General features: G+C 39.6%; 1 protein-coding gene across 1 annotated transcript in view; it reads right to left on the bottom strand.

Annotated features, from left to right (window-relative positions):
- Positions 1-15,664, bottom strand: part of C7 (complement C7) — a 62,446-nt gene that overhangs the window by 35,989 nt on the left and 10,793 nt on the right. Inside the window, exons 5-8 of the mRNA XM_042261487.2 lie at positions 12,401-12,548; positions 11,231-11,369; positions 4,282-4,452; positions 2,801-3,044 (exon numbers count right to left, since the gene is read on the bottom strand). Of these exons, the coding sequence (XP_042117421.2) occupies positions 2,801-3,044; positions 4,282-4,452; positions 11,231-11,369; positions 12,401-12,548 (702 nt within the window). The remainder of the gene's footprint in view (positions 1-2,800; positions 3,045-4,281; positions 4,453-11,230; positions 11,370-12,400; positions 12,549-15,664) is intronic.

Raw genomic sequence — 15,664 nt, 5'->3', positions numbered from 1 at the left:
TTATTCTGACTGGAGTGAGATGGAATCTCAATGTAGTTGGAATCTACCTTGAAATGCCACAAAATTTAGAATTTAGAATTGAAACTAAGTTTATATCAAGCCATATGCAAGATTAATCTTTCAAAGAAATAATGCCTTTGTCTGCTACAAAAACAAAACAATATTTGTGTACTCATTCTCAACATATGAAACAAGAAAATTTCAAATTCTATTTAAATTTAACCAGTAGGGAACTGAAAAGGTCCAGTGGAAACAAGGAAAAGATTATAATCACCCCATAAGGAAAAACTACAAGCTCTCCTTAAATCCCACATAAGAATTCTTACTCATCTTTGAGATCAGAGCAGAATCTTGACTGAAGTGAGAGACCTTGAAGAGATGAGTTGCAATGAAGGAAATATGGGCAGCTGTACAAGGTGAAAGAGGTTTGACCTGAAACATTAGCTAGGTAGACAGAAAATTCTCTGAAGAGAGGGAACAGTGAAAGTCTCCCTCATCTGAGCAGATGGGGTGGGCCATCCTTTGAAGCTGGAATCCCAAAAGCAAGGATTCCTGTGGCATGTTCATTGTCTAAAAAAAAAAACACATCAGTCACCGTTAGCAGCACCAGGAAAAAGCTAGGTTGATTATGATAGCAGTTCATTCCGGCTTCTAATCCCTTCCTTGCGATCTATGTGACCTCCAAGAGTCTCATCATAACACAAGTTTCCATTTCTCAGTGTGTGCGTGGTGGGGGGTAGATCCTAGTGCCCACCTCATGAGACAGAAGTGAGGATTCTGGGTATCAATGTGACTTGCCTGTCCCAAGGAAGGTATCTACCAAATGTTGATTTTCAGGGATAAGTTTTAAAAGAATTGTGAATGATAAAGAACAAAAAGTCCACAGGGAACTGCTTTAAAACATTTTTTTTCCTAAGCAGGTCCTGGTGACACAGGGCTGTAATCCCAGCAACTGAGGGAGGTTACAACCTGAAGGAAGATCACAAGTTCAAGGCTGCCTGGGTTAGAATGAGTTCAAGGCCAGCCTGAGCAATTTGATGAGACCCTGTCTAAAATACAATTTTAAAAATGAAATTTTTTTAAAAGGCTAAGTTTACAGTACAACAGTAGAGCACAAGATAATCTCCCAGGAGTCTACAAGAATGACCTAGCTAAGACTCCTAGCAATAGTGAATACATAGCCTGAACTGGGCATCTCCTGGGACCAAATTGGTGTCTAGCCCATTTGTCATCAAAGAGGCTTCATCCAGCAACTGATGGAAAGAGATATAGAACCACAGCCAAATATTAGGTGGAGTTCAGGGAATCCTGCAGAAGAAGGGGAGAAAGGATGGTAGGAGCCAGAGGAGTCAAGGACACAAGAAAACTCACAGAATCAACTAACCCAACCCGTGCTCATAGGTGCTCACAGAGACTGAACCAACAACCAGAGAACCTGCATGGGACCCAACTAGACCCTCTGTATATGTGTTAGAGTTCTGTAGCTTGGTCTTTGTGTGGGACTCCTAACTGTGGGAACAGGGGCTGTCTCCGACTCTTTTACTGGCTTTTGGGACCCTACTCCTCATACTAGGTCACCTTGCCTAGCCTTAATACATGGGGAGGTGCTTAGTCTTACTGCAACTTAATAAGCCATGTTTTGTTGATACTCATGGGAGACCCACCCTTTCCTAAACAGAAAGGGAAGAAAAATGGATTGGGGGGATAGGAACAGAGGGAGTGGGGAGAGAGACTTCAAGGAGAAGAGGGAGGGGAAACTGCAGTGGGGTATAAAATAAATTTATTTTAAAAAATATTGTTTAATCTTGACAATAAACTCTGGAGGAGATAAGAGAACCCTGTTCATTACTGTTGGGAATGTCAACTGGTATAGCCACAGTGGAAACCACGATGGAGCCATCATATGTTACTCCACCATCCCTAGTACTCCTCTATCCTAAGGACTGACTCTGTCACTGCACTGAGAGACACATGCACATCTCTGTTTATTATAACATTATTCATGACACGGTAGAAGGCTATGGAGCCAGCCTAGATGTTCATCAACAGAAGAAAAGATAAAGAAAATGTACATAAGCACCATGGAATTTTATTCTGCTAGAAAGAGAAATCAGTGAAATGATGACATTTGCAGGAAAATCGAAGAAGCTAGAAATCATTGTGTTAAGTCAAGTGAGCCAAAATTGGAAAGACAAATGCTAACAGTTTTCCTTCGTCTGTGGAACCTAGATTTAACTGTGGGGAGATTAGAGAGAAAGAGAGAGGGGGGCTAGAAATGGGTCCATGAGAGAAGAAGAAGAAATCGTGGGGGAAAGAGAGCGATGGAATATATGTGACAGAGAAGTAAGGCGACTATGATGGAGATGGGAAGAGATCAGCAAGAGGGCAGCAGGGTGCAGAGAAAAGGCCACGAACAAGGGGAATAAATAAGAACAAAAAAAGGATGAAGATGTGTAACAAACCATTGCTTTGTAAGCTAGCTTAGACATCTGTTTTTTAAAAAAGAGGTACTTTTTAGTCCAAGAAATGGGAAAGATTGTAAAGTATTACAGAAAATCTAACACCCCCTAGAGACAGCTGATAATGGTAATGGTTTAACTTGATATTATTCAAAAGAGTAGGCAGACATTTCTCAAATCATGGGAGAATTTAAGTAGAGTATAATAGATTCCTGCAATTTTGGACTCCTCGGCAGTTTAAGTCTCTATCAAATTTTAAAGCTTAAAAGTTTAAGTTAACCATGTGTATTCTACCATTTAAACTCTTTGGATGCTTTCAGATAACATTTTTAATACTATACCATTGTGTTTTGTATTTTCTGAATCCATATAAAATAGAACTCTATATTCTCCTCCTAAGGACCCGGACTGCAGATAATGTGTCCCATACTGGTCAATTAACCGTCGGTAGGCAGGGTAGTTGTACAGAGTGGGAAGATGGGAGAGTTCCTTCCAGAATGGCTCAGCAAGTTGTAGAAATTCAGGATTATTATTAATGAACTGGGCCACTTCAACACTGTTCTGAACAACCAACAATTTATAACTCTGTGGGAAAAAAGAAAGAGCAAAGGGAGTTTTAAGTGGAAGATAAAAAAAGATACAAAAAAATAGTTCCCTATCCATCATCTTGATCAGCTGCCCATTCCCATCACCCAGTCTGATTTTTCTTAAGATTTAATGGGTTTTCTGCTGAGCTCACCTTCAAGAAGTAACCTGAAGAATTCTGGAGCCCAAATAAGGATATTATTTAAGCAATGCTCGTCTCTACCAAGAAAAGGAAACTGACTTCAATACACCTGCTAAACTAGTTTGGAAGAAAATCTTCCAAGTAAGATATTTTAGAGTCACATTTTGGCCATAATTTATAGGTCAGGAGAATATATTACTTATCTCCCATGGTGGGATATTTACAGGTTTGGCTATTTGTTTAATGACGTCTTTTGAACATTTCCTAATAATCTTTTAATAATACTCAAAGCAGACCTTGGACTAAATCCCTACGGTGTGAACAGTGTAATACAGAAATGATAAACATCTCAACTCGTTCTTATTCTACAGCCAGCTTCTTAGTTATAAAACAAGTAAGATCTGCTTTCCTTATGCTGCCCTTTCATGATTAAACCAACTGCTAACTTTACAAATCCATCAGGTATGACGGTTCATGCCTGAACTCTAGAGGTGGGAGGCTCTGGAATTTAAGGCCAGAATGGACTTCATAAGATCCTGTCTCAAAAAAGAAAAGAAAAAAAAAAGGAAGGAAGGAGGCAGGAAGGGGGGAAGGTGGCAGAGAGGAAACAGGGAGGGAGAGAGAGAAGGAGGGAGGGAAGGAGGGAAGGAGGGAAGGAGGGAGGGAGGGAGGGAGGGAGGGAGGGAGGGAGGGAGGGAGGGAGGGAGGGAGGGAGGGAGGGAAAGGGAAATAATGGAACAAGCCAGTCACCATGGTGCACACCTATAATCCCAGCACAAGGAAGGTGGAAGCAAGATGATCAATAGTTCAAAGCTAGTATCAGCTACATGGCAAATTCAAGGCCAGACTGGGACTACATAAGACCCTGTCTCATAATAATAATAATTATTATTAAATAAGAAAAAGATAAATATATTGTCAAAAATAACAAAAAATATTGTACCTTTAAAGAATGCATTGTCTCTTCAAGGAGTTATTTTTTGCCTTAATATAAATCAGAAAACTAGTACTTTTGATAAAATATACTTTTGTTAATGTTAATAACACTCAATACTAGTTAAAAACAGAAAAAAATAGTTTATTTTTTATACTAACCTTTTTCATGTAGATATCCTTGGTCTTTGAATTATAACTGTGCTTATTAGATGAGGAAGAGAAAAACAAGACCTTTTTTGAACCAGATGATGTATATTCCGTGGATGTGTGCTTTAGGTAAGACCAACTACTGTTGTAAAACTCATAGTTAAAATCGTTATTCACTTTGACCTGTAAGGGGAAGAAGAATTTTTACTATACCACAATGAGGACTTGGTATATATCCAAGATGCTTTTGTTATATCATTTAAGATGCATGTTTTCAGGGCTGAAGAGATGGCTCAGTAGTTAAGAACACTGACTGCTCTTCCAGAAGACCCGGGTTCAATTCTCAGCACCCATGTGGCAGCTCACAACTATCTGTAACTCTAAGATCTAACACCCTCACACAGACATACATGCAGGCAAAATACCAATGCACATAAAATAAAAATAAATACATTGGGGAAAAAAAAGATGCATGCTCCCTTCACACAGTCTCCCACGAACACAAATCTCTGCACTTACACAAAACAGCTATAACTGCCACCTAACTGTCTACCGAAAGTGTTTGTTCCAAGACAATTCTGCTGAGCAAAAGCTGTAGTGTCACTAACAGCAACTCCACATGATTCACAAAACACATCTGTGTACAACTATGTTCCATTTTCTTTACTTAGCATTTAGCCCAGAAGTGAGCAAATCCATACAGCTACACCAACAGCGAACTTGAAGCATTCTCCTCTTGATTTTCCATATTGATGAACAGAGAAACAAATGGGTGATGTGAAACAATTCGATCATTTGGACTTTGTGACATGACACTAGTTTAAACGTCCTGGTTCTGTTGAATTAATGCCAACATTCAATTCCCTTTTTCCAATGTTAAATGATAGGGGGAAAAGGACTATCCCACAAGAATTTTAAAGCAGACTACAGGTTAGTCACATGTGGTAGAGAAGTGTCTTTCATGGAGAAACAAATGACTCATTTATTATTGATTTTACCTTGCATCAGAGTAAAATGATCACATGGACTGGCGAAATAGAGCAAAAATCTTATGGAAAGCATGATGGTGACTACTTTAGGCTGTCTCTCCCCTGGGTAAAGGGTATCCAACACCGAATCCATACAATCACAATAGCTACAGGCTCCAGCACTAAAGAATAACATACTTTTTCACTATTTTGCAAGGCAATTCCTTGTGTGAAAGGTTCTTAGTTTCTTGAAATTATAGGCAACAAAACTGCTAAAAATGTGGCTTCCCAGAGTGCAAAACAAAATTTGCTAAAAGGTTCCCTTTCTCGGTTTCCATTTTATGTAGCAGTCAAGTTGGAGCTCATCTTCCACAAACATTTCTATTTCACACACATCTGTTTTCATGATAAAATGAATATTGCTAAAACTTAAAGAAAATATGGACTGTGCATACCATAAATAGTATTCTTCAATAAAACAATGGAACTGTGTCACTTGCAGAAAAACTGATGGAAGTCAACATCATCGTTAGTGAAATAACCCAAACTCAGAAAGTCAACTGCCGTGTGTTTTCTCTCATATGGGGAGTCTACAGTTAAAGATGGTAGATAGGAGAGATAGCTGGATGGATGGATGGATGGATGGATGGATGGATGGATGGATGGATGGATGGATGACAGGGAGATAGAGATAGAGACAAATAGGCAGACAGACAGACAAGCAGGAGACTATTTGGTGGAAGAGAGGACATCAGTAGAAGAAGAGAAGGGGACACAAAACATAATGAAAGTGAATATGAGTAAAACAGGATGACAGGTGTGTGTGAAAATATGATACAAGCATTGCAGCTCACAGGAGTAATCTCATCACTTCAAAGGCTGAGGCAGGAGAATTATGACACAGTTGAGGTTGGGTTAATTTGTGAGTTCCAGGCCAGCTTGAGTTACAGAGTGAGACTATCTCAAAGAAAGAAAAATAAATAAAGAAGGAAAGTATCATAATGAAACTGTTTCATATGTACATACTAAACACAGAAATCAAGAAAAGGTGGGTTTTCTTGTATTTAATTCTATTAGAATATTGTTTTCACTGTGCACAACTACACACATATATACACAAAAAATAATAAAATAACTATGAAGGTTTCTACAATCACTACAATGTCTCCGTGCCGTTTGGTTTCAGATAACCAATACTTCGGTTGTTTTTATTTGTATTTCTTTTGAGAGACAAGAATCTAATGCCAACTTTTTTGCTTCTTTTCCCCCACCTTCAAATCTACAATTCAAATCTCTGATTCCTGATTATGCAAATAATCCTCTGGGCTGCCTTGCCACAGCCTCTCCTCACTCCTGTGCCCCCTACACAAGGCCGCAGGAATGACCTTTTTCAAGATAGTGTGATCTTATTAATTTTCAAATAACAGGTTCTCCCAATCACTAATTTAAACATCCAACACCCTAACAACCTAAGGTATTTTGACTCAACTTATTATTTACACACCCATCATTCAACATCACAGAAACCTGTTCTTCAACTTATTCTCTCTCGATACCAGTACTTTTCACTTTTTTTTAAACTGTCTTCGAATTTCAGCTTAGCCTTCATAGTTCTTTCCCTGCCAGTGTCTCCTCTCTGAAAACCTCTTCTTGTCTCCTCAGTACATTGTATCTTTCTCTGACCATACCAGAAACCACTTCATCTCTATCAGAAACTCTCTCTTCTCTCCATTTCCTGATCTTTCCTAACCTTCATTCTTTGGTCCAGCCGGTTTTAACTCCTTTTAGTTATTAAGACTTTCTATTTTGAGATGCAACTATTTTGTCACTTTTTCCCTCTCTCCTCCTCCTTCTTCTATCATTCCCATTATAACTAAACCTATTACGAAAGTATAGTATAAATATTTATGGTATAAACAGCTATGCATATAAATACATGGATAGGGATATATACATATATATCATGTCAATGCACTATTAGAGCCAGGCATATACTCATAATGTTTGGGACTGGAGCAAATTGGGTCTCAGATATTTTATCTTAGTATATTTGCACATGTAATGAGATATGTTGAGAAGGAGACGTGTCTGACACAAAATATATTTTTGCTTCATATATGCCTTGTACACATAGCCTAAAGTTAATCTTAAATAATATTTTTAATATTTTGTGCATGGAACATAGTTTCAAGATGTGGAATTTTCTACTTCATGTCAATAATCCAGAAGTTTAATTGAGATTTTTAGATTAAGTACAATCAACTGGGTTTTTTGTTGTTGTTTTTGTTTGGTTTAATTTTGGTTTTGGTTTTGTTGAGACTGGATGTTTCTGTGTAGCTCTGGCTGTCTTAGACCAGGCTGGCCTCGAACTCACAAAGATCCACCTGCCTCTGCCTGCCAAGTGCTGGAATTAAAGTTGTGTGCCACCACTGTTCAGCTCAACAGTCAACCTTTATAAGGAAAAAAATCCATATGCATAAAAATCCATGTGAAAATATTAGAACAGTGCCTAGAATATGAAGGTTCTCATATGAGAACTACTTTTCTCACTGTCCAAATTACTCCTGATTAGAAGGTAGATGAAGCAGTCTTAACTATCCTCCTCACATCAATAAAGGAAGCAGTAATTTAACATTAGAGTTGACTTTTTCATTATTCCTTTGTATGCATGCAAGGTCTCTTTTCAAACAACGTGATGAAATATGAAATACATTCATAACCAAAATCAGGAGATTCAATGACCCGTTTCAAGCATGATCTATAATTCATTCCATCTACAACATGCCACATGCTGAGAATGAAGGAAGCCGAGTGTCACCTTCTCAAGCAACTCAGGAGCCCTAATGAGTAATTGGTTTTCAGTAGCCTTTTGTGTGTGAGAAGTAAGAATAAGCAGAGAATGTGTATGACAAGGTCAGTGGCTTAGTCAGGAGGAAACCGGGTTTTCCCTAAAAGCCTGAATTGCTAATAACCAACATGCAGATTTTAAGAGATCATACATGTTTATGCTTACTAATATTGATGTCCCAAATAAGTCAAAGCCACCCTCTACCCTGTGGAGAGCTGATCACACAGTGAGCCCCGGGTCACTGGGAACTCTGGGGGGAGCCCTTGCTACCCCTACCCCCATGTCTGCATTTAGCACTCAGATGACTGGCTCACTGCCTGTTGCTTCCACCTCACTTCGCTCAGGCTGGATTTGCAAATCATTACTATTCTGTGCTCAGTAACAGGCTATAATTTCCCTCTACTTCTGACAAACACCTTCACTCTCAGTGACAGGAAAGGCATTTCAGACGTCAAACCCCAAACCAAGCCCTGCTGAGGAAAATGAATGTCAGGATCATGCTGTTGTTAAATCATTCTCTTCAGAGGCCACAGGCTTCTAGCATGTCTCTCTTCCAACTAACTCGGAAATATTCTCCCTCATTATTTCCTCTTCTCTTGTAATGTTCTAAATTTGACCCTTTTGAAAATTTATATGCGATTTCTCTCCCTTATAATTATGAAAGAATTAGTAACATATCCTTCCAGGAACAGTAATTGAACAATAATTATTAGCATCTACATGCACATATCTCACGTTCTCCCTCCTAGCCAGAGGTCAAATTATAGCACATGTTATTTATTATATAGAATTCTGAATTGAAAAAAGAAATCGAATGCAAGAAATGAGGAAAACAAAATGTAATAGGAAAATAAGGGGCTGCAGAATCTGATTCTCTCAATCTAGGTTATACTGTTTTAATGTGGGAATGTGGAATAAGCCAGAGTCCCCCGAGCCTCAATTTATACATGACAAAATAGCAAACTGTTACCTTCCAAGAATAATGCAAGGATCAAATCTATCTCTGTGGCTTAAAACAGAGCAAATACAGAGTAGGTACTCAAAACTTGGTAGCTATAGTTGTTTCTCAAGTCAGTTTTATGTCACACTTACTTGGCTCAATAACCTTTTTTTTTTTTTTTTAGCATATTGGAACTGCACAAAGGGTAGAGGTTTTATGATGGCATTTCCATACACGAATACGATGCGCTTTTGCCATATTCATCTCCTCTATTATTATTCACTTTTATTCCTCTTTTCCTTGCCGCCCTCCCCATCCCTGAGACTCCTTTAGTTTCAGGATTTAATAAGTAGTCACTGTAACTAACTCATTCTACTATAAACTGGAGGTTAATGCTTAGTATTCATTGTCAAAGCTGCTTCTATAGAGAGCTAATCTGAGTGGGCAGAGGTCCTTCTGCCTCCACAGAAGTCATTTTGTTTAAAAAATTGCAAGTTAAATGTAGGAGTAACTCAACCAGAAATGCAGGGAATTCTGAGATGAAGGACAGAAAAAGAGTAAAAAGGTAGCTTCTGGAAGATGAATCCAACAGAGAGGTTAAAACAGAATGAGATGAGAAACCCCACTTTGGTGAGGCTGGGAAGAGAGTTTTGAGGGTCAGGATATGAATGGGAATGGGTGGAGTGTGTTCAGGGTGCTGTACTGGAAAACGCTCTTCTTCCACCTCGATCCTCGGGAAAATCTCCAAAATCCTTAAGTATTTTGTATGAGCAGATTTGGTGTTGGTACCAAGAAACAGGATGAACACAGCATCAAAAGCAAAGACGAGTAGTCAGGCAGGACCAGCATGGAGCCGTGACTACTTGTCCACACCGATGCAGCCACTTTGGAATCGTAGTAAAGTTTCATTGTGCCGATCTTACAAAATGGTGACTTGAATGGTAGGTTTACAACCCAAAGAATTTATGTAAGGTTGGTGCACAGGGATGTTGAAAGCATTTTCATGAGAAAAGAAATGGGGACAGGAATAAAAACTCTGCCTTCATTAACATGAATGAATCTCAAAAACATGTTTTAGCAACAGAAAATAACTCATAAAATAATATTACTCTGTGTCTGTAAATGACAAAAGCAGGCAAAACTAAGTCACAGGCAGTTATTTAGAGACACATAGATGCATGCAGATACATATGTGATAAACATTCAGAGCAAAACAGGGAAAGTATTAGTACAAAATATATGACAGTGGCTTCCTGGCGGTGAGAGGAATGTTATCAAGGATGAGTATATACCAGCCACTGGATATGCTCCACTTCAACATGTGGATAATAGAAATACAGGCATTTGCTTCATTGGTTTTCTTCCAATTGCAAACAGATGTTACCAGACTCCTTTGTAAATATAAGTTGTTTCACAATTTTAAAACAAAGTATTTTTAATGAACTACCACTATGACAGAGTAAGGAAATCATTGTAACCAGTCACAGCCAGAACCTTGAATGTTAGCACTCATACAGTGCAGATGATAAAAGGTCCTGAGCTCACATGAACCATCAGCTTAAAGGACATGTTAAAAGTATTATTGACTTGCCTCCTAGACTTCAAAAACAGGAACGCTCTTGAAGCATACATAAAAGGTTGATGAAAATTGACCAATGAACTCCCAGCAGCTAGGACTGAATGCACAAGGCCTGCACAAGATCCAGCAGCCAACATCCCAGTATGAATGATGGAGGGGCTAAGGAAGTCTCACCCCTTGCTGGGGAGCTATTGGCAACTGATGACTGCTAGGGGAGGTAAAGATGATTTACTCCGGGGATGTGGAACCTGAGACACTGTCCACGTTCCATTAGATGGTTGCTCGCCCATGCACACACAGACGGCAGTAAGTGGACTCAGTGGTTTGGGTTTTGTTTTTTTCTAACAAACAGTACATGGAGTTAGAAAGCAAAAGTAACAACAATGGGGAGGCATTAGAGAGAAGGGAATGATATCAAAATGCTATATATAACATATAATATCTATCACATATGTTATATCTATGGGTATGTATGTATATATAAAATTTTAAGACAATTTAAAAAAAACTGACTACATATTAGGCCATAAGCAAATTCCTAACAAGTACTGAAATCTTGATGCATATAAACAATGATTGTTGACAAGTCATGGATTACAATTCACTAAATTGGTATAATTAAGTACCTTAAATGTGTAAGACAGGATATTTCCACTCAGTCTGTAGAAATCTTTTCCATCCCCACTGAACACTTTCCGGCATTGACCACCAAAACTTTTGGTGTTGATGACTCTGTTCCTAAACTGGTCAGTGAGCACGTTGTAACTGTGAGGAGAAGAGAAAGGAGACGAGGGTGGGGTGAGAGGGGTGGCAATTAAAAACCAGAACTAGTACTTGTTGGGGGTGGGGGTGGAATGAGCAAAGCCTTCTAGAAATCAGTCACTAAAATCCTCTACAGTGTCACACCTGAGAAGCTGTACAAACAGAAGCAACACCCTAATGCCCGCCGTGCATTAGCCAGCTCCTCCTGATGGCGGGAGAGCTAACACCAGCAGTAAAGGAAATCCAACATCCTGTCAGCCTGAGAACATATTTGGGAAGCGCGGGCCTGTTGTATCTATGGCAACAGCTGCTTCAGAATTGATTCTATAGATAAAGCCAATACAATTAAGGTTACTGGGGAGCAGCGATTGCTTTCCACCCGGAGTTCCCAGCTGATTCTCTTAGCATGCTGACGAGTATTCCTTAAAGTAACTCTGCCCTGTTTTTCTGTTAATAACCTTGAAGCCGTTGTAGGGAAGTTCACATTTATTTTTCTAAGATTATTTTAGAAAATAGAAGCCTAGAATTGACTTAATCCTAATTTTTTAAAAGAAAGCTTCCCTTTCATTTCAACTATTGTCCCTCTCTCTTCTCTCTTCTCTCTTCCTTCCTCCTCCTCCTCTTCTTCCTCTTTCTTACTCTCTATTTCTTTGTTTTTCTCTCCTCCTCCTCCTCCTCCTCCTCCTCCTCCTCTTCCTCCTCCTCCTTTTCCCCCCATCTCTGTTTCTCTCTCCTTCTTCTTCTTTTCCTCCTCCTAGAGTGACCAACTGTCCAGATTTCCCTGGAGAAGAGGGGTTTCCCTTGACCTAAGACTTTCAGCACTACATCCTGGTGTATCTGGAACAAGAGCGGACTCTATATCTTACTACATGAATCTATAGGTATTCGGCTATGAATTTTTTTAATTGGAGCGGGATTTGGCAAAGATGTCTGAGCTGTTGGGTAACTTATTGTTAGACTCACCAAGCCATAAAACAGAACAAAAGTAAAAACTGCAACCTATTGGTGTTCCAGGAAGGCTCTCGGCACCTTACCCATTACCAGTAAGTTCTATGTTGGGAGGCGGTTTATCAATGTCACAGGAAGGTCTGCTGTCTGCATCCTCACATCTGTCTTCATCAGCACCATCTTCCTCACAGTCAGAATCCCCATTGCAAACCAAGGATTTGCTGATGCACTGACCTGTACAGGAAAGAAGTTCTCATAAAATACGGAAGGAGGAGGAGGAGGAGGAGGGAAAGACAGTGGCTGGGACCACTCCAGCACTGCACTGATAGACTAGTGTGGGTCCCAGACAAACCTGCAGATTGTCTAGAAAAGAACGAGTGATGGTTCTGATCTCCATTTTTGAAACACACAGAACTGATTTTTACCTTCTCTAGGTGCAAATTGAAAATAGACCTGAACTCAAAAGTCCAGAGTCAAACCCATAATCACCGAGCGTTTTTGTCTACATCCTCCAAGTTCCACACAATGCTATTTACTGGTAAAAACAGATTGATGTCCTACTCCTTGACCTTTTTATTTTGTTTCTGTAGTTGTTAACCTAGATGTCAGACTTGTTCTTTTCTTGGTGATTAAGGTTTTTTTAGAGCAAAGAAAATAGATCAAGGGGCTGGAGAGATGGCTCAGCAGTTAAGAGCACTGACTGTTTCTCCAGAGGATCCGAGTTCAATTCCCAACACCCACATGGCAGCTCACAACTCCAGTTGCAACTCCAGTTCCAGGGGATGGCATACCCATAGCAAAACACCAATGCAAATAAAATAAAAATGAATAAATTAAAAAAAGAAACTAGATCAAATGGTTGAAATTCAGCATTTTTCAGCATATACTCTGCAGAAGACTTGCTGGTGTTGAGAAACAAATATGTAGGTATGGTATGATCATTGCCAGACTTTTCGTATGCTGTATAATCTGCTAGTAAAGCCTATGAAAACAGGAACCAGTATAAGTCAGCAACATCATTGTGGTGAAAACTCAGAATACTGGGAAAGCATCAGTAAGTATCAGATGACCTTGGCTGTGTCTTTCTCCCCAGCATCATCCCAGCCTTGTGGAGGTATTGTGTTCCCTCAAAATATTGTGCACCCTAATAAACTTATCTGGGGTCAGAGACAGAACAGCCACTAGATACAAAGGCTAGAAAATGGTGGCACTCACACCTTTAATCCTAGCATTTCAGAGGTAGAAATCCCTCTGGATCTCTGTGAGTTCAAGGCCACATTGGAAACAGCCAGGCATGGTGACACACGCCTTTAATCCCAGAAATCGAGCCTTTAATCCCAGGGAGTGATGGTAGAAAGGAAAGATATATAAGGCTTGACGACCAGAAGCAAGCAGCATTTGGCTGGTTAAGCATTTGGCTGGTTAAGCTTTCAGGCTTCTAGCAGCACAGTTCAGCTGAGAGCCATTGGGATATGAGGACACAGAGGCTTCTAGTCTGAGGAAAGAAGACCAGCTGAGAAGTTGGCCAGGTGAGGTTAGCTGTGGCTTATTCTGTCTCTCTGACCATCCAGCATTTCATCCCAATAACTGGCCCCGGGTTTGATTTTATTAATAAGACTCTCATGCTACACAGCCTTTTCCTTACCAGTCTTCCTATGCCTTCTGCATATTGGACCATTTGCATGAATGCAGGTCCAAGTCATCTGTCATATCAGTGACCTAACACATCATTCTCTTTGTCTAGAAGCATATTCTCTAATCCTCTCTCTGATGTGCCTTTTAAATATCAAATTAAACATTATCCCTTTTTGAAAACTATCCTTATCCCGCAGACTATGAAGGTCATTCTTCGTCTATTTCTTCAAAGGATGCTTTGTGCACAGAAATTTTTACAGTACAGCATATAGCTCGTTCTATGAATCACTCAAGGCAACACAGCAAACATCTGTTGAGAGTCTGTTATGTTCCAGGCATTCCTCATGAGAAAATAAACAAAATAGAGCTTATGTCTACAAAACTTCAGAGATATATACAGGTCACCAATTTGGATTACGGAGAGTGTAAGATAGACAGTGAGCGCAGAGAAGTGATTTGTTGGTTAATTCTCTCTCCTGAGGGATTAGCAAAGGCTTCCCAAAGCAGCTATCACCTGATTTGAGTTTTCAAAATAAAACAGGAGCTTTACAAGTGTTATTTAAGAGCAACTATAGCCCTTGATGCTCTCAGTCCTAAATGAACTATCTTTATCAAAGCCCTCTCCTCAATGCCCAGGGATCTATGCCGAAGACTAAGTGAAAAGATTATAGGAGTTAGATATGATAAATGATCCCAAGCAAATATCATTTTTCAGGTAGAAAACTGCACATATGTACATATGACAACATGCACAAGACCTGCATAAGTTCAGGTCAAACAGGGTCCCAACACTGAGAAGGGAAAGTGGACACAGGGTTCCACTCCTACCAAGAAGCTATTTACAACTTATACCCACTTGCAAAGGAAAAACCATCTTTCTCCAGTGGAGTGGTGCTGGGTAGATCAACCACACTCCAGGACAGGCCTCATTTTCAGGGGTAGCTGGCCAATACAAAAAGGACTCCATGATTTCCTGAGTGCTTTCTGTTGTTATGGTTTTGTGGGCTTTATCTTTTTTAGGTTATTTTTTCTTATTTTTTATTTTTTATTTTTTTTGACAGAGTGAGAAAGAACATGAAATTGGGTGGAAGGGGAAGTGGGGGATGATCTGAAAGGACTTGGGGGAGGGGAAAGAATATAATCTAAGTATATTGCACAAAAATTTTTTTAAATAATAGTAAAAGAAAAATCTAACACGCTGATTCTCTAGCTACTAATCTGTCCACAAAACTCCAATATGTTGCAGCGTGGTGGCACACACTCTTAAGCCCAGCACATCGGAGGCAGAGACAGGAGGATCCCTCAGTTCAAGGACAGCCTAGCATACAGAGTAAGTTCCAGAATAATCAGGACTACATAGAGAAACCCTGTCTCAGGAAAAAAACAAAAACAAAAACAAAAAACTTCAATACATTGGTTTTTGTTGAGTGTAGTGGTTCACACCTGTAACCTCAGCACTGGGGAGGTGGACCATCAGAAGTTCAAAACCGTTCTCTGCTACATAGGGAGTTGAATGTCAGGCTCATCTACAAAATACCATGTCCCCACCCCATTCCCCACCTCCCACTCCCCCACCCCCGCAAAAAAAAGAAAAAGGAAAGGAAAGAAGAAATTAGTTGAGGCTGTTGATAGCTATAATTCTATCAACACACCAAAGAATGCCCATTCCTTTATAACCAGATGTCTCTCTTACTTCTGGATTGATAATATCTAAG

Source organism: Peromyscus maniculatus, chromosome 15 (assembly GCF_049852395.1).
Source record: "Peromyscus maniculatus bairdii isolate BWxNUB_F1_BW_parent chromosome 15, HU_Pman_BW_mat_3.1, whole genome shotgun sequence".
In the NCBI taxonomy this organism is placed as follows: Eukaryota; Metazoa; Chordata; class Mammalia; order Rodentia; family Cricetidae; genus Peromyscus; species Peromyscus maniculatus.
Note: the sequence above shows the minus strand (reverse complement) of the source record. Positions and strands in the feature narration are given on the sequence as shown.